The sequence below is a fragment of the Ischnura elegans genome, chromosome 2, assembly GCF_921293095.1.
Source record: "Ischnura elegans chromosome 2, ioIscEleg1.1, whole genome shotgun sequence".
Lineage (NCBI taxonomy): Eukaryota > Metazoa > Arthropoda > Insecta > Odonata > Coenagrionidae > Ischnura > Ischnura elegans.
The window spans coordinates 58,525,245-58,551,152 of NC_060247.1; the positions used below are offsets into that span (position 1 = coordinate 58,525,245).

At 37.0% G+C, this 25,908-nt stretch overlaps 1 protein-coding gene and 1 long non-coding RNA gene across 8 annotated transcripts; one reads left to right on the top strand and one right to left on the bottom strand.

Annotated features, from left to right (window-relative positions):
* The first annotated feature begins 2,141 nt into the window (after window positions 1–2,141).
* Window positions 2,142–5,090, top strand: LOC124153791. 3 transcript variants are annotated; one of them, XR_006863764.1, is made up of 4 exons: window positions 2,142–2,541; window positions 2,647–3,073; window positions 3,155–3,323; window positions 3,408–5,090. It is a non-coding gene; the product is annotated as an uncharacterized LOC124153791 (long non-coding RNA). The 3 variants fall into 3 exon arrangements; XR_006863761.1 differs by having other exon boundaries at window positions 2,142–3,073; XR_006863762.1 differs by having other exon boundaries at window positions 2,142–3,062.
* Window positions 4,676–24,379, bottom strand: LOC124153789 (choline/ethanolamine kinase-like). Of its 5 annotated transcripts, none has more exons than XM_046527147.1 (8): window positions 23,992–24,379; window positions 20,253–20,365; window positions 15,687–15,975; window positions 15,098–15,231; window positions 14,551–14,676; window positions 14,172–14,460; window positions 7,372–7,569; window positions 4,676–5,622 (listed from the first exon to the last, which is right to left on the bottom strand). In XM_046527147.1, the coding sequence occupies exons 1-8, from the start codon at window positions 24,007–24,009 to the stop codon at window positions 5,515–5,517; spliced, it is 1,275 nt and encodes a 424-aa protein (XP_046383103.1). In that variant the 5' UTR covers window positions 24,010–24,379; the 3' UTR covers window positions 4,676–5,514. The 5 variants fall into 5 exon arrangements, with proteins under 5 accessions (XP_046383103.1, XP_046383102.1, XP_046383106.1 ...); XM_046527146.1 differs by lacking the exon at window positions 23,992–24,379 and adding an exon at window positions 21,569–21,700; XM_046527150.1 differs by lacking the exons at window positions 4,676–5,622; window positions 23,992–24,379 and adding exons at window positions 8,733–8,828; window positions 21,569–21,700 and having other exon boundaries at window positions 7,501–7,569.
* Between the last annotated feature and the right edge of the window lie 1,529 nt (window positions 24,380–25,908).

Consider the following 25,908-nt stretch of genomic DNA (forward strand, 5'->3'; position numbering starts at 1 on the left):
TGTGAGGACATTTATTGATGCTACATTTTTGTAAATAATTATGAGCAAAATGTTGTTTTAGTCAATCCTTCTTTATTATAGGTTGATGATTTGTTTTAAATATCACCGTTTTTGCTAATTTTGTATCTGTATTAAAATTATTGTGAGCTTCAAAGGGGTAAATCATCAGGCAACAAATATTTTCATCCTAGAATTAGGTTTTTTCCTAGAATTGAGAGGATGGATCACTTCCGCTTAGCCAGCTTCCGCTTCATCCGATGGAGAAAAATTATGAATCTGGCAAGAGGCACACATGGCAGATAGGCATATCATATATAATTCGTGGACTGTTTCTGCTTTTGGATCTTTTTTTATACATTTGATTTGCATAAAAAGAACAATTGATTATATGGGATACTGGATACTGGCTTTCCCCTTGAGCCATGGCTCCTTACTCCGCTGCCTAACTATCCACCTGGTACCAGGTAGTTCCAGTCCAATGAAGACCTGTGCAATGCCAGGATTGTTGTAGCGCATTTCTTTGGAATTTTTAAGGGAATGGTGTGGTGTCTATCTCATCAAAGAGTTTAAATGTATGCTCCAGCATTTTCTAGAAGGATATGGTTGGTGCCTATGTTGTCCTATACAATATGCATATTCATCATCGCCGTCCCCTTTTTATGAAGGAGGATGAAATTGCTGCGCACTGAAATGTTACAGGTGAACAGCTTCAGGTAGCTGTTAATGCTGCTCAAGATATTGGAGGCCCAAGAGCTTTAGGAAGGCGTGTGCAGCAAAGACTAATCCAGTGAAGGTATCCTCATCTCCCAGATGGAGAAGAAAACTAAGATATTTATCTCCCTTAGAGCTTATTACATAATTTTTTTTTACGTCTAACTTATATATATTTGTCAAATCATGACTTAACAACTGCAGTTTTGGTTATTATGTTATACAAGTAATGTTTACTTTTTAATTTCAATGCTAATAATTAGTGGCTCCATGTTTGGAAAATTATTGCGATTATCAAAATCATGTCACTTCGTTGTAATTTACAAGGACTTCAAATTGATTTTTAAAACACAATTATGGTAACGTTCTTAGACCTGAGTTTTCGAACTAAGTAGTGAGAAGTTACACAACTTGCAATTAGGCTGATAATCACTGTTTTTATGACATTTTACATACAAGTGATATTTTGTGATAGTTCTTTTTACTTTTTGATTTCAATGTTAATGATTAACGACTACTGAATTGTTAAATCATTATGATTATTAATGTCCTGTAATTTCCATGATCTTTATTCTGAATACATTTTTGATTTCATTTTGCAGACCAAGTTTCCAAAACATCGATAATGCAAACCATCTTGATTGAATGAACGGTGAAGTTTGTGAAAGACTTTCACTTAATGCATATTGTTGTTACTCAATTTGCTAGCTGACCATACTTTCCTGATGTTAATCTACCTTCTTTCTGTCTATAATTTAGGTACGTGGTTGGTGATAGAAATTATTCATAATGAAGGCACTGCGTTTAATGTGGTACCAGAAGGGTGAGTAAAGGAGATAGGGGACTTGATTTTCGTCCTTTGGCCTCCTAGCAAAGGAAAAATATCATAGAGGCTATAATAAACCAAGTCGCTCCTAATGATACATGGTCTGAACATTTTGCTGTGGATATGCCCCCCATCATCAGTGAGTATTATCACTATCGTATCAAACTTCAATTTTTGTAAGGTTTATTATTAAGGTTTTTTTTCCCCCATTTAGTTGTTTTGAAGTTGAGTTGCATGTAAACTTTCTGTTTAAGAAGTTTTATTGGAGTGCATATCATATGGTTCAAGTCAGGGGCAGATCCATGATTTTTTCTGGGGGGGCACAGGGGTCTGACAGGCCTTCTAATATTTGAGATTAGAAACAAAATACCACAATACTGTAGAAAATATTCTCTTCATTTTGATTCATGGTAAAATAGTTCTCGGAGTATAGGTCGAAAAAAGAGGTCAAGATAAGAAGGAAAAGAAAAAATATTTAACTATCTTCATTTTGATATGAAAGTTATTAATATTAAATGAAACGATTGAAGCTCAGCAATTCACAAAATAAAACGTACTTAATGATGACCGCATAAAAATCTTGTCTATTCCTTAAGTGTCTGGGGGGGGCATGTACCCCTGTGCCCCCCCCCCTGTAAATCCGCCTATGGTTCAAGTGGTAGTACTTCATTCAGAGAATTTTTCCGTTCTAAGTGGTTGATGTGGTGATCATATAGAGCAACATCATTTATTCTGTTGATCCTGCAGGTGATTTCTAGCAATCAGTTGGAATGGAAAGGCTGGCAATTCGGCAAAAGTCATGCCAGAAGGCAATTCCAACTTATCAAGATTCCGTTTGCAGGAAAGGCAGGTCAGGGATTCTCACAAAGATTAAGTTACCGGGTGAAGAATCTACAGAGGATGAAAATTCACCAGCATTACATCAATTATTCCTACCCCTCCATCTATGCAAAAGAGAGAAACTTTTGCCTTGCTGAGTCCCCTGAAGCCAGTCATCATTTTGAGTGAGGAACATGGTAGTATTGTAGTGAATTGTGAAAGGTCAATTATCAGGTGCAGTCAACATTCATATTATGACTGAGTTACAATTTAGTGTTATTGCTTTCTAGTTGCAGAAAATGAAACAGTTTAGCATCAATGGAAGTAGAGAGAGTATTTTTGCATTTTAGTCAAATAATTAATATCTTTGATAGTTTGAAGAGAGAAACTTTCTCAACTATGATTACATTAAAATTCTTAGCTTCATTCAACCTATGTCTTATTTTATTTAGATACGAAGAGTGACGAGAGGCTAGCCATGTCATTGGCTAGACTAGATATTCTGGAGAGAGAGCTGACAAGCTTCAAATCATTAAGAGCAACACTGATTTGATTCTTAAGCTTTTGCAGCTGGGAGAGCTGAGGGGAGATGATAAGAAAGGCTGCTCTTATACGTATGTACACTTCCTATGCAATTGCCTGTATTGTACCAGTAGCAATTATTGTAAATGGAAGTCATGATAGTAGTCAATGAGGCATATGAGAAGTACATACTTGGTCAGTTTTCACCTTTTTTACATAATACAAAGCAATTTACTCCAATAGATGTTTAGGCAGAATATGGTTCTTTTGTTCCAGATTTGCATTTTGGGAGAAATCGATACAAAAGACCTTGGCCAGTTCCTCAGAAGAAATTTATCTAAGGTGATGGTGAACTCTGTAGATGCCAACTTCACCTGGCTTGGGACTGCGGATAAGCAGAAAGAATCCCTGAAGGCACAGAAAAATATAATCACAGTGTTAACAGGTATTTAATGAGTTTAATATAATTTTCGAGTATTTTTCTCATCTACCCATGGAAGTAATGACAATATGTCCATTATCTTTATAGTTTCTACCCAGAAGAAAGGATTATATGTATTTATAGTAAAATCTTCCAAAATCGTTGGCACATTAAAGTATGGTTTTGCTAGTAGTGGGCCCTGGTTGCTCTCATAGCGGCAAGGGTATTACCCAATCCCACCCTTCCAACCCTATCCCTACCCCGAAGGCATCAACGGGCTCCTATCGTGGTGGCGCCTCCATCCTTCTTCATTCCCATTCCACTACCCTCCCCGGGAGCACAGGCGTATCAGTTGTAGTACTGGGTCCTGGCCCCTGTGTGTTGTATCCTTCAAAGAACCCCCCTTTGGGTCCTCAATCTTGCTGTTGAAACGCCACAAAGTGTGACTCATAGCACCCCATTCAATTGGAATTCATGGTTGGAATGCACTTCCGGAAGACATAAAATTATGGTAAACTGGTTCCAAAAGAAAATGATTCAACTACAAACATATTTTTGAAAAACAAAAAGTCTTCCCAAGTGTAGTTCATAAGCAGAATGTCTCCTAAATTTATTTCTTGTTTCATCCTGTGCTATTAATATTAGTATTTAAAATCTGTTTATTACTTCTGTATAAATGTAAACATGGAATTCTTGTGGATGATTAACAAGCATAGTGTCTGTACTATATGCTACTACATATGGTTACTGCTACTATTACTATGTATTGCGCCTCTTTTTATTTTATTCTTTGTGAACTTTCCCCATATTATATTTTTTTTTCATTCCATTCTGCTCCAGAGTTTCATTTCTATTTACATATGTACATATTGAGTGTAAGTTGTTATTGCAATATGGAAGATACAAATTATTTTTTGTTTAATTTAATGCATCTATCAAAGTTCTTTGGAATTTAGGTACAATTTATTTCTTATAGTTTTCTAATTGCTTAAGCAAGCTAAGTTTTTATTTCTGTAGAGTCTTAAGGACTGTGAAGGTCTACAACAATAAATATTTATTTTTGTTGTTATAATTCAAGGCTTTGGGCAGCTTCTGCCTCTTGTGCAACCACCAAGATAGTCAGTCCAGTGGAATAAACAAAGATTTACATCACATCCAATCTGTCAAAATTTCAATATGTTTCCTTACTGACCACATAATTTAAGGAGTAACACATAGTTTAAGGATTGGTGCCATTAACTTTATCTTGACAAGACATTTTTTTTCAATGACTCCTTCCTGTGAGTGTCGGTAAAGTAAGTAGACATAAGACTATGGAATTCACCCTGAAATTAATAAGGCTTGATCATCAATTGTAGTACTCAAAAATACAAAAATACTATAAAAAATTACATATTTATTAAACATATACAAAATATGTACCATGTACAATAAAGGTTATCACTCGGTAAATATTTTTCATATACATCCAAGTTAACATATAACTTAACAAACAAATACATACATGAAAACACAGACTGTCTTTCTAAAAGACAACCGTGATTATTAACATTATATTCTTACTCAGAATAAAAATGTAATTAAATACATATAACCAATCTTACATAGTAAAATTGGCATATATCATCAATCATATTTACAAAAGTCAAAAGTCTCAAGAGAATCATGGTCAGCTACCATGATGTGAATTGAATCGAAGGTTGTGCATTTTTACAAAGTGGTCAGCAATTGAAAAGCTGCATAGCTATTCTTCAGATGCAATCAGTCTTTTGATTGGTTTGCATCTAACAGCCTCAACCAAAAAATACTTCAATGGGTTGAATCTTGACATTGTAGGTGAATACCTAGTATTTCATCCTACATATCATACAAAGAACAAATAAACCTTGATGAACATAATTACTGCTTGCACCTTAAAATGTTGAGTGAATGCAAATGAGAAAATTTTGTGTCATTATGATTTCAGCTTTGAAATGGATATGGTTTCCTAGTAATCTTACTAGAGAGCATGACTTCGAAGAGACAACCATGCTCAATGGCATGAAAAGTTTAAGACAACCAATGGTTGCACTAGATCAAACACAGCATGAGGTTGCATCAGTCTTTTCTCAAAAAGAAATAAGGTACCCTTAAGACTAGGACATATCTGGAATGATCCTGGGTTCTTGGATGATTTAATTGAGATCCATCAAGGAAATATTTGCTGCTGAAAAGGCTAATGTTCCATATCATCTGCCTTCCTCTTCAATGTTGAATCTACAGACTGACCAATTATTTGTGATTTCCTCTTGAAGTACCCGTCCAAACGAGCTGCTGCATATTCCTGAAATGATATAAAAATTTAAACAAGTTATTGGAGGAGTTTTGGACATTTTATGCTCTAATTGAAAGAAACCACAAAAACTATGCTTTTTTGAAACCAAATTTGATCTACTTCAATAATTTTCCTAGTGTTTCTTTCTTACACCTATATGCAGGGGTAGTTTACAACATTATTTGATCACAAATGGTAGGCTTTTGCAGCAAGGATTATTTTTATCAGAGGCTTTCTGGAACAGGTGCACATTACACTTTGTGAAGGGAGCTTTCTTTGCCATCGCAGGGTGCATCATCATAAAATGAATAAAAGTTGGAAAGTGGATGCCATTAATATACTCATCAACCTTCCTCACTCCACCGACCCTTAGCGATGATGATCTGATGTAAGAGGATCTTCCAACCAAAAGACAGGCCAAGATCCTCACACGACAGCCCTCACAAGGGTTTCTTTTAATGTAGCAAACCTGAATGAATTTATTTGATGCCCTGGTTTTATTTTGGCTTTAAAATACCTTTCTACCAAGCAATCTTTATGAAAAGAATGTCCATTAATTTGATCCAATCTGCAAATTACAGTGTAACGAATTGCTAGACACTACAAGTCCCAATTAAAATTCAATTTCTAGGGACCATAATTTAACCTCTGTAGTATCTGGTATTATCTTGTTTAGTTTACTGAGACAAGAACAGACAAGCAGTCATATTCTGCAAGTAAAAACTCACGCTGGTGCAAGTTTACTGTGTTTAAAAAAATATCCGGTATTCATCTGTTTTTTTTCTGTAAACCTTCATTCAAATCATACGGAAAACAAACTGCACTCTTTTCATAACACCAATGTAATGAAAACCATAAAAATATGAGTGACTTATTAAGGCTGTCAAAATTGGCATTATTTGTAATTTTTAGAGTATGTTGCAAAAAAACACCTAATCTTACAATGCATATCTGTATATTTTGTTGGTAGTAATACTTGACCTCTTATGAATATATTGCAGGTAGGTAACGTTATGTATGCCTTTAGTTATTAAGTTGTTTATTTTTGCTTTCTGCATGTTTTACCTATATATTTTATACCATTACAACTGTATTTCCAGAAATACCTGATTAAAAGACTGACTCCATGTTAAGTTGAACTTAATGTTCATAATTTCTATCCATATGACTCCTATAGCTAATGCTTATGTTTCTAAAAACATTGCTGCAATAATAAGCATTGAAAAAATGCTTTGATAGAGTTAGTGACTATAGGTACCATAATTTAACCTATGGTTCCGGGATTGTTTGCTGACCGTATTCATTAATTACGTGAGGTGATTTAGGACATTTTTGGACCTCCCTTCCCCCCTTTAGTGAGACATCGTGAGATTTGGCACGACCCCCCTCCTCCATCTAATATCACGACAGATTGTTCAAAATGCATTTTCAGTGTAAATACGTTAATCTACGTTTCCTTGCATTGGATTTATGTATCTTAAAAAATTTAAATTGTTTTTATTTAAGATTAGTAAAAAATAGCATTTAAGATTACTAAGATTGCAATTTTACACTGTTTCTTGGGGAAAAAATTATGTGATACTAGCCTTGACCCCCCCTATCCCCCTTTATGTGACATCGGTTGAGAATTGGCTGCACCCCCCTTCTCCCCTAAATGCCTCACATAATTAATCAATGGATGCCCCCCAAATAGTTTCGAGGGTGACAAAGTATGTATTGAGAGAATTATTTAATGAATAGAGGAAGTATATAACTTACCCAATATCCAAAAGGAATCTGGGAGATCTTAGCATTCACAAGACTCCAGAGGCCCCAGAACAAATGGGAGGCCATCGTGAAAACCTGAACTTCAGCCATGACTTGTTCAGCTTCCTTTTCAATGTCAACCCCAGAGGAAGATTGCTGATATCTCTTACTCTTCCTCACAGTTTGGAGGTACGACCTTATGAACATCAGCTGAAATAAAGGTGATGACTCATCAGTTATAAAGCTCTCCCAAACAAAAATACCAAATAAATATTTAATTATGCTAGATGATTAATGGATTGATATTCATCAATTTATTTTATTCTAAAATACTGCTCCTGACCATTACATTTTTACTACAGCTATATTATATTATGTGATTACCATATGAAAGTTAGTTTATGAACCCATCTAGATGATGACCCAGAAAATGCATATGACCATGATTTCAAACATTAAAATCTTCTGTCTTCTTCTCATAAATGAGTGCAATAAAATGCTACTTGATAGCAAGTTCAAGACATTATTCCATGTATCCAGTTTGGATATGTCTCTTCAGCTCTCAGTACAACTTCTCATCCAACTTAGTGGAAAAACAGTGAAAAAGGGAGGGAACTCACTTTAATCATCATGCTGATAACCATTCTCTTTAAAAGATATTCTCTATGAAGCCATCATGGCTATTATAGAAAATGCCTTAATTTTCAGTTGTGAATAATTTTGGATAATCAAAAACTTGAAACTTTATGAAAGTAGGTAAAACCCTCACTCAATGAATTTCAAACTCTGTATACCTATCATTACTGATGTAGCAATTACTCCGTCATAGAAAACATCAAACTTAAATTTAGGAGGTACGACATATTAACATGAAATATCAGCAATGATAATGATGTTGCATTTAAGCAGACCATTAATGTCACAAGAAAAACTTTTAGGAAGGTATCAACATGGTTAATATTTTGTAGTCATTTAAACGTTGATTAAAGTACTATAGTATAAATCTCAAATTTTAAAAGTATTCAATACAGAATACAAAAATTAAAAGACTTCATAAAACCTTCATAATCACCAAGCTATATATCTCTGCCACAACAAAAACCTCAACTAGTAATATGCAAATTACGCAACCAAAACCAGTGAAATTAACTTGGAAGTATATGATGAATCCTAAGAACATAGCGTAAGGCTTGATCAAACCCTTAATGAAAGATATAACAGCAGAATAAATGGTACTTTATAACTTTTTTCTATCCAGTTACTTCTTGCTTTACTTACAACAATCTTCATTTTCAAATTAATATATGTTCATAAATGCAGTTCCACTGAAGCTTCTACATGAAATGGTCCTTCTCACGGAAACTTTTACTCACTTTTTCCCATCCTGCGACAATGACTATCATTTGGCTATGACACAATTAAGTCGCTACTGAAGCACGGTAGAGACGACATAAGTCTTCTCCCTCTCCCTGCCAAGAAAAGCACTATGCTGAAACTTCTACCACCCATGTCACTTCTCCAAATAATCTGAGAAATCGACATATTTTTGAAACAATGGAAAAAGAGAGTTATAAGACAGTAAAACCGATTGGAATAAAAGATATCAGCAGATAATCATTGCCTTGGTGAAAATCTTTCAGCATTATTCCTGATGGGAGATGTTAGTCGAAGACAGTTTTTGATGGTTTTCAGGTAAGTTCAAATGAGCATCAACATGAGAATGGCATTACAAAGAGCATGCTGACCTAGCCCTGAGCGATAATAGTCAACAAAAAATATTGAATAAAATGAATGGCGCATGCAAGGCTTAGCATGACAAGAGTGTAGACGTTAAATAACATTGGTGGGATAGTTGAAAAGTGCAGTCCTTAATTAATAAAAATGTCAGGTGATAAAAAGTTTTCATCACATAGAAGAGCAATAAGCTGGAATGGTTGCCCTGAAACTACATATATCGCTATCATCCATGAAAACATTATGCAAGCAAAAATCTGAAATATGATTCATAGCCAGAGGTGGATTTAAGGGGGTGCGGGAGCCAGGGAGCAGCCCCCCCAGACAATTAATTAAAAAAATAGACGAGATTTTTAATACCATTATCATTATTTTTGTTTTACACGTTATGGAGCCTTAATCATTTAATTTCATCTCTATAGCTTTCATATTAAAAAAAAGAGAATATTTTGCATAGTAACTGTTGTATGTTGTTTTCAATCTCAAATATACGAAGACTGTTTGCAAGTCAGGCCCTTAAGGCCCCCAGAAAAAAATTCTGGATCTGGCCTTGTCCACAGCTGTTGACCAACCCTCTTTCTAAACATTTAAATAAGCATAAAGCATCCCTAAAACATTCTACACACATACAGAAAAATATTCATTTAATCTAAGGTAAAAATTTCCCCAATTACCTAACATAGCTAAATTCCATTAGTATGATTATCTATTATTTGGCTCTTAAGTTTTCATTTTCAAAATATTTATTCATTTCTACATTCAATATGTAGGGAAGAGTATTTTTTTCAAAATTATGGATATCTAATATTTAATGGGAAATTCTAAAAGAATGGAAAATCTGGGAAATATTTCCTTCAAATGTTTTCACGGATAATAGGTACTAATGTGTTTTCACCCTAAAGAGAAATGCTCACCTTTCAATAAACTCTGCAGGTATGTGAGATTTTTAGACATAAAGTATGGCAACCGCAAAAGCAGAGCATGGAGGTGAAAATATGGCAAAAAGTTAAGCAATGAAAATAAAAACATTCAATGAAGTTTCAGGCTATCTCGATGCTTCATTGCAATGCCTTGCCCATGTCATCTTATCATGGAAATCTTTAAGTTAAGGGTAATCATTAATTTCAGGAGTAATTTTAATATTTTGCAATTTATGGCATACTTTAATGGAGTATTTCATTCCCCACTTGGGAGGGTGAAAATATTCATGAAAATAAAACAATTCTGATAGTCAAAAAAGACTTGAGACACCAACTAAAGTGAGTTATCTCCATTAAATCAGCCTCTAATTGCAATCTTTTCAATCTGTCCAGCACCAAATTACCTCTTCAGAATTGTTTAAAATCATCCCTTAATTGTGGCAACAGAAATGCTGCCAAATATATCCACAAGCATTCAAGAAATATAAATTTTTGTACTCAAATGAAAAAAGTGCATCATAGTAAAATCAAAATATAGCATTGGATCTAATTTATTGGATAACATCATGCTTTAAAAGGAAAGATGCCCAAAGCAAATTTAAAAATTAGCTCTCAGTTTTTAAATGCAAGTATCAAATATTCACCAAACTCTTGTTTGGACTTTTTTTCTAAGAAAATCCAATTTTAAAAATCAGTCATTGTAATATCAGTTACCTTCATTAGCCTTACAGACAAATAATATTCATATATGAGCCATTTTTTTCATATTTACTCTTTAAAAACTGAGAGCCACGTTCCATGCACTTTTTCATTAGAGTAATTATTTATCAAAATCACTTTTATATGTTGCGACTCAATCTCATTGAAATTGTGCAATAGCAATCTGTAAAATATCCTGATGAACTCATGAATACCCTTGAAATACAAGAATTCCAGGATTCACATCATGAGGTCAACAGTCAATACAAAAACTTTCTTGGTGCAGCTGTTGAAAGCCTTAAGCAGCTAATCAAATGCTTATATTCAAACCTCAGACAACTCTTTCAATAATAGGCACTCAATTGTCATCACACAAAATACTATTTGCCAAAAGGTCATTCTAAAAGGTCCACAAAATTTGGACAAAATTGTGTGTGTATCAAAGAAAGTCATCCTGGACTCATATTGAAATGTGATCAGGTGAATCTGTGAAACACCATCTGATTTGCAATGAAACCTTTTTTCAGCTCATCAGGTGAAAAGACACCCAATTTGAGAAAAAAATACATCCCTGAAACGAGAGGAAATTATTCCAGCTGCAGCAATTAATTTTTGTGCTAAACATAAAGCAGAAGGGTATTCCCAACCCATTAGTTCCATGCAACAAGTATACTTTTAGTCAAAAGTTACTATCAAAGTAATCTATTAAGTCTGAATAAGGTAAATATGCAGTTTCAGCTCTTCACTCCTTCCAATAAATTCCAAAAAAAATATCTGTGGACCTCATTAGAATGACCTTTAGGTATTTCCTTTAACTGAAATTATGAATTGATTTGAGGAGCCTTGTTCACTCATCACCCTTATCTTCGTCATCCATGATGTGGAATAAATCTTTTAAGCCCAATGCCAGCTCAATACGAAACGACAAACCCAATCACTTTATGGCAAAAACAAACAATGCACTGAAATAACATGAGTAATACGAAAAGTCTGATGAGAATCAAAATGTCAGTCATACTAAACAAATAACTTCATCTATGAAAAATGCTGCCAATCTATTAAGAATTTTCAGAGAAATGGTGCTGGACAGAATGACAAATATTTTTTTGCCATTAGCATACTTGTAGCAAATACTAACAGCCAGAAATTTTCTGTATTCTTTAAGGAGGGTAATTGTCTCATCAATCCGCTAATGCCGTAAAAAGTAAGTCAACAGTAGATACTCCACTGTTGCAGCATTTTCGCTATCCAGCCAGGCGAGTAGGTGTGTTGTGGGAGTGGGTGGGGCCAGAGTGACTAGTCACACCAGCAGCAGACCAACCACTACTGCACGGTGGCAGCGACGACTGAGGAAGGAGAAGCACACAAAAAAAGGGCAAATCGAGACAAAAGTAACATGCATCCCCTCCTTCAATTAACATACTTACTCGACAATGCAAACCAATTTAAAAAGGGGTTTGATGTCCTCATTTCAATTGGCCTCCCATAAAACAACCCCAAACCATATTTGAAAAAAAAGATTGCGAGGAAAACATCCATAACTCAGAACGTTGTGAATAGACTAAACCAACTACCATCCATTTGATTTATCCAGTTGAAAAAATATCCTAGATCATTATGAAATCAAGCTATCTCATTTCTTTGAGGCCTTACCTAGAGTTAACCATGGAACCTTTGCAAAAATCATTGCAATATAATTTTTATTCAATATAATGTATATTTATTTCTTATTATGACAGAGTAACGTCCATGCATAACAAAAGCCGATTTCATGCTTAAGAAGAGGAAAATCTGAATTCTATAATCCCCATTCACATTAAGCAAAGTAAGAAAAAAATGATGTATGTGAAAATATCCTTCTTAGACTATCCTTTTCATACTTCTATTCCAGTAAGTTACAATCATTCAAAAATTCTATCCAAAGCTAAATGTCTTTTTTTTTTTTAATAATTGCATGGATATCAAAGTATTTACACAAAACATTAGATTCATTAATATTGAGAAGCCATTGTTATGAAACATGTTATTTGAAAAACACCTAAGTTTTGACTAATTAAATTCTCTCTGATTTTGGGGCAATTCACAATTTCTAGCTCAAATACTCTCATTTCATTAGTGTAGATATTTTAAATCCAAGGGTATAATGCATGGTACTCAATATTCAAAACAGCTGAATACCCCTTTAAAATGAGATAGCCAAGTTAAATACAGGCAAAGCCCACAGTTACATGAATAAAATTTCCAAAGCCAAGGAAGTTGTAGGAAGCTTTATATCTTAAAATCAAATGGATGATAGTTTCCTCTTCATACACTCGAAAATAATTTAAAGTAAATATATAAAAACTCTGTCATATCATGTATGTACTATAAACCTCTCAAATTCCTTTTCTAAGTACTTTTTAAGAGTATGGAAATGTAACTCATTTCTCAATTTCAGAACCAAGGAGGACTATGCCTGAGAAATCAGAGCGCAAAGATAAAAGAGACAGACCATAAGGCATAGAATTTCCAGAATCTTTGAATGGATCTCTAAGATAACAGCAAAATAATGCTGAAATTGTCTACAATAAAGAGACTTAATACTGGAAACTACTTGAAAGGCCTTAGTGCATATTAACAAGCAGTACTCTTCTTTTAATACTTTGCGCTTTGGAAGCCAGGTAGGAGGGAATATTTACTAAGTTTAAAATGACAAATAATATGATTACTTACAAATCATACATAAACCTTTGAAAAAGTAGCAGGTTAGTGATTGTTGGTATGGAAATGATATTGTTGGTAGGTTTGATGTGGAAAGGTTTGATAAAAAATCAAAATTAAAACATGCTAAATGAGTCAGAAGTTATGACTGATGACAAAATGAGTATGAAGTGCATCACAAATTGCAAGACCCTTCATTATATACCATTTCAGCCAACCAATATATTAATCATAAAGCAGAAAGCTCCCAGAATACATGCAGACATAACTGTCTGGTAATCTGTTTCATTTCTCAACTGCATATTATAATAATCACATTTTTTATTTAAATTAAATTTATCTTTGACTGCGAACTTAGGAGAGCTCAACTCAAAGTTAAATACAAGTCCAAATGGGGTTCATAATCCAAGGTGGATCATGAAGAAAAAGGAAATTGTACAAATGAACCCAAGTTACTGTTTGGTTAAGCTTCTAAGAAAAGTAAATAAATCTTTGGGACATGTAACATGCAATCATGACTTGAGCTCTACTATAGTTGACCAAAGATAAATATAAAACTCACTGCATTTCGACACATTTTTAATATTATCCACGGAAAATTCACATCATAGGATAACATTGATCTTTAACTGCAAAGTTATCAATTTAAATATCTTTGACACAAATACATGGTTCCAAGTAATTTTTTATCAAAGACATGCTCCTGGAGCTTCCATATTGCCAAAAGTTTGACCCAACCCCTTGATAAGACCAACTTACCTGCTGATCTCGTGATGGGTAAGCCTTGGGGCATGACGAGAAGTTGGGATGACTGTCTAAGGTGTAATCATAGGTCCATTCACAGAAGTGGTTTGCAATGTCAAATCCTCGGTAGTTGTACGAACAATATTCAAAGTCGATGATCACCATGTTGGAATGATGCCGGCTAGGGGATAATTGATTTGCAGCCTTTGTCTCAGCTGTTTCTTCTTCCCGAAGAAGAATGTTTCCTTCCTGCATATCATTGTGACAGAATACGACAGGGGAGGAGAGTTTTTTGACCTGTTTCCTGGAATGCAAAATGCCTCATTTAGAAGAGAAACAAAAGACGCAAAACAAAATGAGCAAAAATCACAATTTGAAATAGGTAATAACTTACTTGAGCCAATCCACTTCATCAGCAAAGTTGTGCCTTAAAACATCTTCAATCAGAGCACCCTTGTCATCACACGCCAAATTTTTCAACTCGTAGTCAGCCTTTATTTCCTGAACATTCAGCATCCACCTAAAAAATACAAATTTTATCATTTACGATTGTTGGACAATAATATAAAACAAAATAATATATCCTAGTAAGTTGGAAGGGATGGTTAAAACACTACTTTCTTCCACTGTAAGAAAATGTGGGCCACTGATGCAAGTGACATTGATGAGAATATCCGCAGTGATGCAATCAGGAAGCTGCACTTTTTACAAGCACATCAATAACTAGCGTGGTTGGCAAGTACCATGCAAAAGCAGGCATGGTTAGAGCACATAGCCTTCTAACATGGAGAGATAAAATTTGTATTTTGAAATTTTTGAATCCAGTTAACAACATGTACGATTAGGTCCTCTGCCTATCCTCAAAATAAAATCAGCTAAAAGGGTCTTTTGCAGTATGAAATCCTTCAGTGAATGAGTTCATGAGGAACAAGTGGACCTACCTTTGCATTGTATCCCACAGCCATCGTGGCTCTTTGCTGATGGGCACATTCATGGAGTGTATCAGGGCCATTTTCTCAGCAATCAATGGAATTAACTTGGGGTCACTCATCTGAGCAGTCTTCAGGGGCTGAGCCTGCAGGAGGAAAAAAATGTTCCCTATAAGCCAATTACATCACAACATGTGCTACTATACTTGTAATTAAATCTGTTTATGAATACAAATCATCACATATTCATCTTCAGTAAACATATTTAGACGCATTTAATTGGGATCCCATAGGAATTTTTGCTCTGCTTGCTATTAAGGTGATAAAGACTATGGCTAAGCCTGGCTTTTAAAAAGAACAGCACGTTAAGATTTGATAATATTAAGTTACTCCAGCAATGATGCAATGAAATCACAATATTCATGAAAATGTGGCAAAAACATTTCATGATCATCAGGCAGCTTTTGCATTGAAAAAACAATCCAAGACAATATTCCAAAGTTGAAATCGCCACCACAATTTTTCAAAATCTAAATATCACCTAAATATTTCTCAATTATATACTTCCCATATTTGCCGTGGTTGCATAATTAAAACTTACCGGTATGTACTCTTCCAGTCGTCCACCAGGGAAAACACCATGAAGGCGTGGTCCAAGTCTCCTCTCAGAGAGCAATGTGAAGATAACAGATTCCGTAAGTATTCCCTCAAGGGGTGATTGTGTTGGTACAGGCACATTTGCCGCCCCTGGCCCACCACCGCCTCCGCCAACATTGTTACCACCATGAATCTGGCCATAAAGGCGAAGCAGTACTCTAGCTGGCTCTCCTTGACGAGGTGGGTGGGTCACAGGAAGTGCACAGTAGAAAAGCCAATTGCTCAGTCCTCCACTGTGAAAGATAATTTACCAACATAAGTAAGGAACATAAGAAATATTTATGAAAAAAAAAATTGTTGAACTATGTTGAACATGTTTACTTGAGTATGGGCAAATTCATGAACCACATAAAATCAATTACCTAATTACATCTGCTGAATATTTAATTGATTGGTTTTCCATACCCAATGCCTTTAACAGGTTTTGAAGTACAAGTATGTACAAAAAGCGAAAATTGCAAAATGGAAAATTTTGTAATTTACAGGAATTCTTATATATTACTTAAAGGCTAGTAAAGCTGTTGCTTCCCATCTTTTATGAATAGATATCACATATCTATTCACAAAAAAATAATGCAATAATAGCTTTAAAGATGAACAAATAACACATTTTGCCTGAACATTTGCTGAATAGACTAACCCTGTTCTATAGGTATGGTCAGGAATATCACTCTCGAGAGATAAACTAATCCTAGCTAGAGGAGGTAGTAAGTTCATTTTGGTTGACATAAGGAGTGCATCAACTTAATATAAATATTGTGGGTATATTACCACTGGATAATATATCAATATTTTTGATAAAGTAGGCTGTCCCAGTAAAACTAATGTTCGAACAGGCGTAACTCAACAGCAAAAATGATGAGAAACCTTTTATCACTGCCATCACCAAGGAGTGGGAAAAAAATAGTATTCAAAGCCCTTAAAATTCCCCAAACGGAAAATACTATCCACAGAAAAAAAACAGCTGATACGGGCAAAGTTTAATGAGCTATATTCAATCAGATGATCAATTACTAAACTTGTTTCCTTAGGTTACGGCTCAACTACATTGTATACGTCTATCGATGCGTGGAGTGTTGACTAAATTCAGGAGCTGCAAGGTGAAATAAAAGTCCTGAATATGTGAGTTTGTCGCCTCGTTTGCGCGAACTCAGGCTAATATTTCAATCAATGAATAATCTTGTGTCATCAATTCTTCCTTAAGGATTATGTAATTATTCATACATTTAAATGCTGATAAGGGCATAAAAGATTATTGCTGGAAGATGTGATTTATACTTCCAAAATTCTTTGATTTGTAAGTGATTTCAATACCCAGTTAATACCCGAGGAATTGATATAAAACGGGAAACAAAAGGAAGATTATAACTAATATTTGTAAATAGATTATTGTTTCCTGGGAGAAAATTTGTGCGTCCACGTTTTCACAAAATTTACGCTGAGGATAGATTATGAACCATTGGGCAAAAGCCGTGATTCATCCACTCGAAACATAAATCCGATGACAAATTCCGGCTCAGATTTCAAGCATGTACTTCCATCTCCATGACTCAACGGCTTGGAAATGGGGAATACGCGAATATCACGCGAAACACTTCTGACCAAACCGCTCTAGATCTTTCGAGCGTTTCTCGAAAAAAACCGTGACGTGGGTCACAATGATAACCTATCAAACCTCGCGCTAACCGATCAATATATATCGCCTATAGAGACATAAATGAATTCAACTTTAGAGTTTGGTTAAATTGTACGTTAATTCGCACGAAACTAATTACCATGATACCTTGCGAAGATTTATTCTGCATCTCAATTCTAAGAACATAAACGGGTATATATATTTTTATCTCGCCCACAGCAGCTTTACCATAGTCCTACACGTGGCACACTTCTTGAGCAATAATCGTGATGAGTTGATGGAAACGGAATCCCCGGTATAACTTCACAGTGATAGATATAACTCTATATGTATTTATAAAACTACGAAAATGGGAAAGCGCTGGGTTCTCTGAAGTGTCTCTCTGAAATTTATCTCATGCTTTTTATTGCAACGTTACCCGAACTCAGTCCCAGGTTTCAGCAAAAGCAACTATACGAGATTTTTAGCGATGTTTACGAGTCTTCTCCCAGCTGCTTGCGTTAACAATCCTACCTCTCAGAGCGGTCAGCGCCAATTTCTACTGCCCAGTTTCAAGTTGGATGATGGCATGCGGCAAAATGAGGCACTAAAGCAGTTGCTAGTGTTTTCTGGCGGCAGAATTTAAAAAGTGTCCATTCCTTTAAACCTAAATTTATTTTTCAAATGGCAGCATTCCATAGTTATGAACGGGGAAATATTAATGAATATGTGGAGCCGGAGCGACATATATGAATTTGTAATGTGGTCACGATTCTATATAGCAACCCTGTAATTGCATGAGTAACACCTATTTGAGCTGTCGAACGTGGGACCTAAATACCTTACTGATTTTCATTGAATACATTTTAATGTAAGTACCAAGTAAACAAGTCGTAAACGTGGAGGCAATTACCTGAAAAAAATTAATAGTCAACAATTACTGCGGCAAACATAACAGCACCTAATTTCTTCCTGGGGATTAAAAATAGCTAAATTAGGCTGTGTTTACACGATTTAAACGGCGGACAGGCAAGAAAGTTGCATAACCTCAGATAAAAGCCAATTTTGGGTATTTCGGATGAGAATCTTAGTTCTGGTCCGTGATTGGATGGCATTCAAAATTTGAAGGGGAAAAATTATTTGCTACCTCACTCCTCCCTCAAGGTAAGTACCTATGCGATATAATTAGTATTCTTCCATGAAATAACGATGAACAAAGCTCGATTCCGAAGGATAGACTTTAATTTTGCCCACGCAAAATACTCTCTCTAACATAACCATCTCAAGCTTTATCTTTACGATGATGGGCGTACCCAGCGAGGGGCAGGAGGGGGTCGCCGCCCCCCCTTGAAGCGAAACTCGCAAATGTTTTTAAGGAAAATGATATTTTTTCAAGCAAATAATTTTAAAAACTAATAAGGAGCTGTTACAATTTCCTTAAAATGTTGATTTCATTCACCTTTTCCATGCTTAAATCTTACCTACAACTCGAACAACCATGGCTTTACCCCCCCCCCCCTTGTTTTGATCCTGGGTTCGCCCCTGTTTACGATCCTTATCAGCTGAAAAAGAATTTCATAACCAATTTACGAATCCAGTTTCTAAATGTCCGTCTGTAAAACTTAAGATCACCTTCATAGAGAATACGATGCACTCTTGGAAAGATTAAATTACGGTCGAATGTCTCCTAATACTAACGTCGTAGCACCAAGTGAACAGACATGTTCATCCTGAGAGAAATTCAATGCGATTAATAGCATTTAAGTGGAAAGAGTAGAAATACCGTTATCTTTTTTAAAAATATAGTTCCATCCAAGAGTAGGTATCTTGACGTAGGAAGATATCGAGGATTAGTTAAATTAGGGGAGCTACTCTTTAAAGATGGACTGGGCGGAAACTTTTGACATTTCAGAGAATCAATAGTTGGGAAGTGCGCAATACCAGCCACTGCACAAAACGCATCTGAGTGACGCAGGAGCGCTGCGTTTGCAGTGATATCTCACTCGCACATAATCGTGCAAAAAATCGTAACTTTTGCCACTGACAAACCTATTCGAAACATTTTAATACTAAATGCTTACTAAGCCTTGAATGGTATTGTTAAATCTCTACTTATATTGGTGATTGTTACTTACTAATTCTATGATAGAAAAGGGGAATCAAAAAGTGACAGAAATCGACAAATAATGTCCTTCACAGCATCCATCGTCAACTGAGATGATCTCATATTCGTTGCTGGTCCACAACAGGTAGGCATGGAGTGACGGGTGATACCTGAATTTCATTGTGACGTCAGAGGTTGGAATTAAAATGATTCCATGTTCATGTGGAAGAATGCCTACCATGAAGTGTGCACCCTGACGCCTGTACATGTGTTATACCCATGTTCAATGGCAATAGTTATTCAGCAGGGGAACGCCTTGAAAGAACATGCAGTATAAATGCATCGCAACAAAAGCGTAAGAAGTAACAAGAAAGCGGCAATGCTTATGCTTTTATAGATTTACTGATAGTATTCAAGATCCGCAGGCTTACAGAGGACCGGCGAAAGTGTACGTAAATCTACGACTACCTTAAGAAAAATCCCTCATCATGACAGGAAATAACAGCTGAAAGTTCTGGAGACGATCCAATGAATTAATAATGCATAAAAGAATTAATTAGCATTCCATTAGACAATAGTAAGACCCTCGAGGATTTTCCAAGAAATTTAAAGGTAAATCAATTACAATCAATAAACCAACGTAGTTAATGAACTCAAAAGGTGAAAATTTTCAGCACGAGAAGCGGAGAGGAGACGACCACGTAAAATTAAATGGGTGCATAGCTTATAATGGGAATAATGTATAAATTATTAAAGTAATACTCTGGTTACCGTACTCCACTTGATCTCACCTTATGCGTTTCAGCACCATGTCCTGGGATGAGATGTTCCTCCATGCTCCGTGAAGGTAGTCTCTGCAGATTCGGAATGCCCTCTCCCTCATCTCTAGGCTATCGGGGTTCATCTTTTGGTGTAAAAGAGTAGAGCAATCATGATCGGATGAGAATCTTGCGTTGAAAGTAATTATAGAGGGAGGTTTGTGGGGTCTGGACAATGGGAGGAGGGAGGGGAAAATGGTAGGATGATACGTCGTGCGATTTTTCAAAAAATTCAAAACAAACCCTTCTCGAAATTTTTGCAGTAGTATCATGAAAATGTTTTTTCCCCAAAAATATAATCCTACATATTCCGTCTCCTCGACGAGGAATTAATCCTACTCGTAAAGAACAGCCCACTCGTGACTCCAATGGTTAGAAAGGTTCGCGAATTCCAGAGAAACCCTAAAATCCCCCTATCGAATCGCCCATATGTTTCGGAATAGGTTAGGGTGACAACCCTACCCACTGTGTGCGGAATTCGGAAGGGTAGCTACGAATGGATAATGAAAGGGGGTTCCTGAAGATACGGAGGGAGCGCAAGACTGGATGTATGTGACGTTACGTGTGTACCCTGCCGCGTTGGAACTGTCTGCGAGTTTCCAGCGATGGGGGAGGCGTGGTGAGACTTGTGTCCAGGCCAATCGATACGTGGGGTGGCTGCGCAGTGCGAGGAAGGCGATCGGTGACGAGGGAGCAGAGAGATAGGAAACGGATGGACCGCGTGAGAAACGAATCCGTAAACAAATCCGGGCGAATGCAATTAAAGGGGTATAGCAGTCGTCTACTGCTCGTGAGTTTTGAAAGCCGGTCTCAAAGAAAGTTGAAAATATTTTCTACAAAATTGATTAGGTCTCGTTTGACCTGGTTGAAATTTTATACATTCATGTTGACAGGAAAACTGTATTTTTCACATAAATTTATTTTTTCGAGGTTAGCTAATACTTTAACTTGAATATTGCCCAAAAATGCAATACTAAAGAAATGAGAGAGATTTTTCACCAATTTGACTATAACTTTTTTTCGTAAAAAACAGCCCTTACACAATCAGCGACACTTCACCCTTAAACGATGCCTCGAACAACCCCTTATTATTTATTGTGCATGCTGACTGAGTTCTTTATCTGCCACAGCAATGAAAATAGCAAAGTTACTGAGATAAAAGAAAACATTTTCGAATAAAGAAACTAAGACCTCCAGCTCTGCCAACATTTGCCTTCAAGCTTCGCGGAATTCGTCAGGAAAATCCGATATTTGCATGCTATTCTATCTTCCGTTTGCAAATGACTCACCCTGCTGTGACAAGCACGAGTGCTTCGATAAAGGCGGTCTGCATTGCTAATTTCGATCGCAGATGCGTCGGGCCGCACCCCATTGCACCACGTGACGTCAAACAAAACCAATGACATTGGATTTATTTTTCGTTACAACACAAGCCTTCTCCCACCAGCTCTGGACATGGAACGTGTTTGGGAAATGAGAAAATAGCCACCGCAACAAAAATTTACAATTTACGCTGTATGTTTACAAGTTGCGTCCAAGAAACGAAAAACGTACTGAATGTAAAAAATACTTACATGACGTACCACATAACCAAGGGCATATAAAATTAATTCCATTGCATTCACACTAAACAACTTTTCCAAATGCACTCGAACCTTTGTTAACTTCGGACAATATGTTTTAGTTAAAAAAAGGTAACTGAATGGGGGAAACTTTTGACTAATGTGTTAAAATCGAAACAATGAGATATCAGCTTCAGCTATGGTAGTTTTACATAAATGACAACTTTCAACTGTGATGCTAGGATAAAATGAAAAGTATAAGAGTTCTCTGATGAGAACTTCAAAATGTTGCTCTCATGCCCATCACTACGATATCAGAAAGATAACCCATCATACCGTGATTCTAAAGGAGCTTAATCATAATTTTTTTAAGAGACAAAATAGATTTTATTCGATTTGAGCTAATTTTTAACGACCTAGCTAATTTCTAACCAATCAGGAAAGCTCGAAAGTTCTGTGGATGTTAGGCATAACCTCAAGGGGATGCTGGTTTGGGATACACATGACCAAGTCAAGACAGATCACGCATCACCGATAAGTTCTCCTACCGTGCAAAATTTTGTGAAGCTTGCGAGGAGAAGGTAGGGAAAGCGATAGGGGAGGGATAAATCGATATTTTCGACCGTCCAATGGCGCAGACAGCGGACGTATCGAGGGCATTGACTTCCACGCAGCATCAGAGTTGTCTGCGCCAGAAGCAAGGAACAAATCCACACCACGCCCGAGTCCACATTCGCAGAGGATACAGCAAACCCAAACATGCCGTGCCCGGCCAAAAAAGAAAACCAGGGCGGATATAAACAAAGCATAATAGGCCTTTAAGTCTTCCCTAAAATCTCCTATCGGCGAGGGAACCGCGTGCCAAGTGGAACACCGCAAAAAAAACAACAGGGAGACTCTTCGGACTTCTATATTTTTCTGTATGCCTTTTCAAACTCACGAGTATGCTCCAAGAGAGCCAAAATCATTTTTGGAGAACAATTTTCGGATTACTAAAAAAAATGCTAGCTTCCCAAAAAAATAAACGTGACGTTCGTGAAAGCAATGGAAGATTAACCACTGTCTAGGAATGAAAAATTTCACAAAAAAACGTCAGTTGCTAGGTATCCAAGAAATCAGATACATCGACTTTTATCTAAGGAACGATTGGAAAGGCAGGGGAATTACAGAAAAAACTTGTTAGCTAGGAAAAATTCTAAAAATATTTTTACTAATCGTTAAACAAAGAAAAATTCTTTCGACTATGAAAAACACGTCAACTTCTGCGAATGCGACGAAGTGGCACACGTCCCAATTCCTGATATGCGCATTCGTGGGCATTCAATTGCTTTATAACATGCATGAAGTAGTCCAAGCATATAAATGAACGACCGGACCTTGAAATTTGCAACGCAAGAAGTCTTGCAGCTCGCACATAAAGCAACAAAAGTTCTCCCAGGAACTTTGAGACCACAATCACTTGATACAACAGCTAAAATCTATTAAAAGTAAACAAGCCCTTATGACCAAGTATGTAAATAATGAAAAAATTGCACCATCATAAGAAAGATGACAGGTATTAGGGAACAAACCTCCTGATCAAGAAAATTTTTTGGAGCAAATTTGTTAAAACAAGTATTGTCTAGGGCGGAATAAACGCCAACGTCCCCAGCTCTTTTTTTTTTTTAACCAGATAAGACATGCGATTCCGGAAACGGCTTATCTCCAGACAGCTCGAAGCAGAGGAAGCACACTAATTGTGACATCCAATGGTGAAAAATGAAAGTCAAGCCTGGTGAACATGAAGCTAAGCAGAAATTTTTGCACCTCACCCCGGTAGCAGGATAGACCGACAAGCAAGTATAATGGAGAAAGCCGGCACGAAAACGTGACTTTGGATTGAAACGGTACTGTCCAAATTACACCGACAGACCCGTTGAGGGATAATTACGCCTTGGACAAGTTTGGAGGCTTCAGGCTGGAATGAACCAGCATGTTTCTGATGACCCAGTTGAAAAGCTCTGCCTCATTCGATCGAAAAATATTCGAGCGACGTCCCATCGAAGCACAAATTACACTCACTCCACAACTTTTCAAGTACACACTTTGTCCAACTCGCCTCACCTTACTCGCTAAAAAGGCCAGGTGAACGAGATATATTGAAAACTCACCTTGTCCTTGATGCCCATGTCTGCCGCTGAAAACCTTATTTAGTTTTCAAATATCCTGCAGAAATAAATACGCCGAAACTCCGCAGAAGGATGAGGATCGAAAATAAAATCCTCCCACGGAACGCAACGTATCAAGGATTATTTATTGATAAAACAAATCCAAAATCCGACCGAATAATAAAATTGGGTACAATATTCCCAACAAGTACTCTCTCGTCAGACAATATGTTCAGAACTAAGTCAGGGTACAATTGGTTATGTCCACGTTTTATTGTTCACTAAGCGTCCCTCGAGAAACGACCTAAGAAAACACGTAAGAAGAACGGATCACCAACGCAATACCAGACAAACCTCTCTGACTCGTCGTCCGCAACTGAGCCAATGGGAGAGCGTTTCTCGCGTCTACAGTAAACCTTCCCCTCCCTTCCCCCTCCACCTATCTCCCCTTCCACTCCACACAAACATACGCCCTCCCCTCCACCGCCCCCAGAAACCACGGAAAGGCAGGCGGGAGACCTCCCTCCAGGCAAGCCGGGCGCCTACATTCCATAACCCCTTGGCCGCCTCCCCCCCCTTAACCTCCCATATCTCGTTGCAAAGCCTCTCCCACGCCCCGTTTACACTAGGCTCATCTTTAATGATGATTAGCGCTCATCATGGTATAATATCATGGCGGAAACGGCAGCGCAAACTACGGTCAGAATACTTGGCTTGGCCTGGAGCTTGTTCCGACCAGGGTAGGCTGACGAGTGGGTTAAAATTGGCGGTGTAAACTCTACACAGTTTTGTGGCTATAATTGGATTAGATATGCTTTCTCTCATTGGTTCGAGAACTTTATTTCGATATTTCTCATCATCCCAGCAATAAATCTTAAAGAGACTGTTTGGTTACGCGGGTTTTGTATCACTCAGCATCAACAAAACACATGCTACATTTAAATCACACTTCATTTGGGCATATTTTCATGTAATGATGTAAAGATGAGGAATGAAGGGGATAAAGGCTCCCTCTTAACTCTAAAAAAATCATGCAAAAGGTGAATTATTATCTACTCAGTGTGGTATGTAAATAAATCTGATCAATTACCCTGAAGCCAAGTTCTAGTGACGCCCCCGTTTTCATGTTAAAAATATCTTACTGAGGAGGATCATTAATCGATTGAGGAAAAGAAGTTATATTCTCTTCATAATGGAAACAAGGCACCGGACTTTTCTCCGCCACCCGCCAGTACATAAGGGAGCACAACTTCCCCTCTTTCCTCTCCCATTTCCCTCCCCCTTTCAACCAGAACCCACCCTGCCCTTCTCTCCCCCCTCCCACAAGCCCAACAACCTCCCCTACTCTTCTGCTGTCGCACGGCTATCTGGCAGCTCTCTCCCCACGCACTTACGAGGCGCCGAAGAGATTTTTTTTCCAGGCAAGGAATGAGACTCTGAAAGCAGGTCTACTCTTCGAACCTCAGCTTTCCCCTCGTTCGCTCTCCTCGGCCGAAGTGAGGGCATCGGAGGAGAGAATGGCTCTTTGTTGTTGTGTTGGGGTGGAAAGATCAGGTGCTCAGGGGAGAATGTTATGTGGTCCTTTGTGGGAAAAGGGTCTGTTCATCGGAGGGGCCCATTTTTTTCGACCGCCGCAAGGAGGCCCAGGACGTAAAAAAGTGTGCATTTCTTTCCGGAGTTATGCCCGGTCGCAGCTGATGTCTACGCCGCCGAAAATAGACATCTCGTTTTATGAATCTGGCTCTTTCCTAACTACCACAGTACACTGGTGGTTTTGGAAGGGTACGTTTATGAAGGGAAGCAAGAAAAATGACGGATTATGTTGGTTGAGCCATGGCAAGGATTGAAATTTAAATGGAAGTAACATTTGTGATCGCGTGAATTCTTCCTATCTGCTAGATACTAGCGTACCGAAATATT

Bases quoted from the DNA above. Each gene is read 5' to 3' on its own strand.
- LOC124153789 (XM_046527146.1), bottom strand. From the start codon at position 21,685: ATGTCATTGGTTTTGTTTGACGTCACGTGGTGCAATGGGGTGCGGCCC. The intron at 15,976-20,252 runs GTGAGATCAAGT...TATCTTTCACAG, and splicing joins ATGGTGCTGAAACGCATAAG to TGGAGGACTGAGCAATTGGC. The intron at 5,623-7,371 runs GTAAGTTATATA...ATATCATTTCAG, and splicing joins AGATTCCTTTTGGATATTGG to GAATATGCAGCAGCTCGTTT.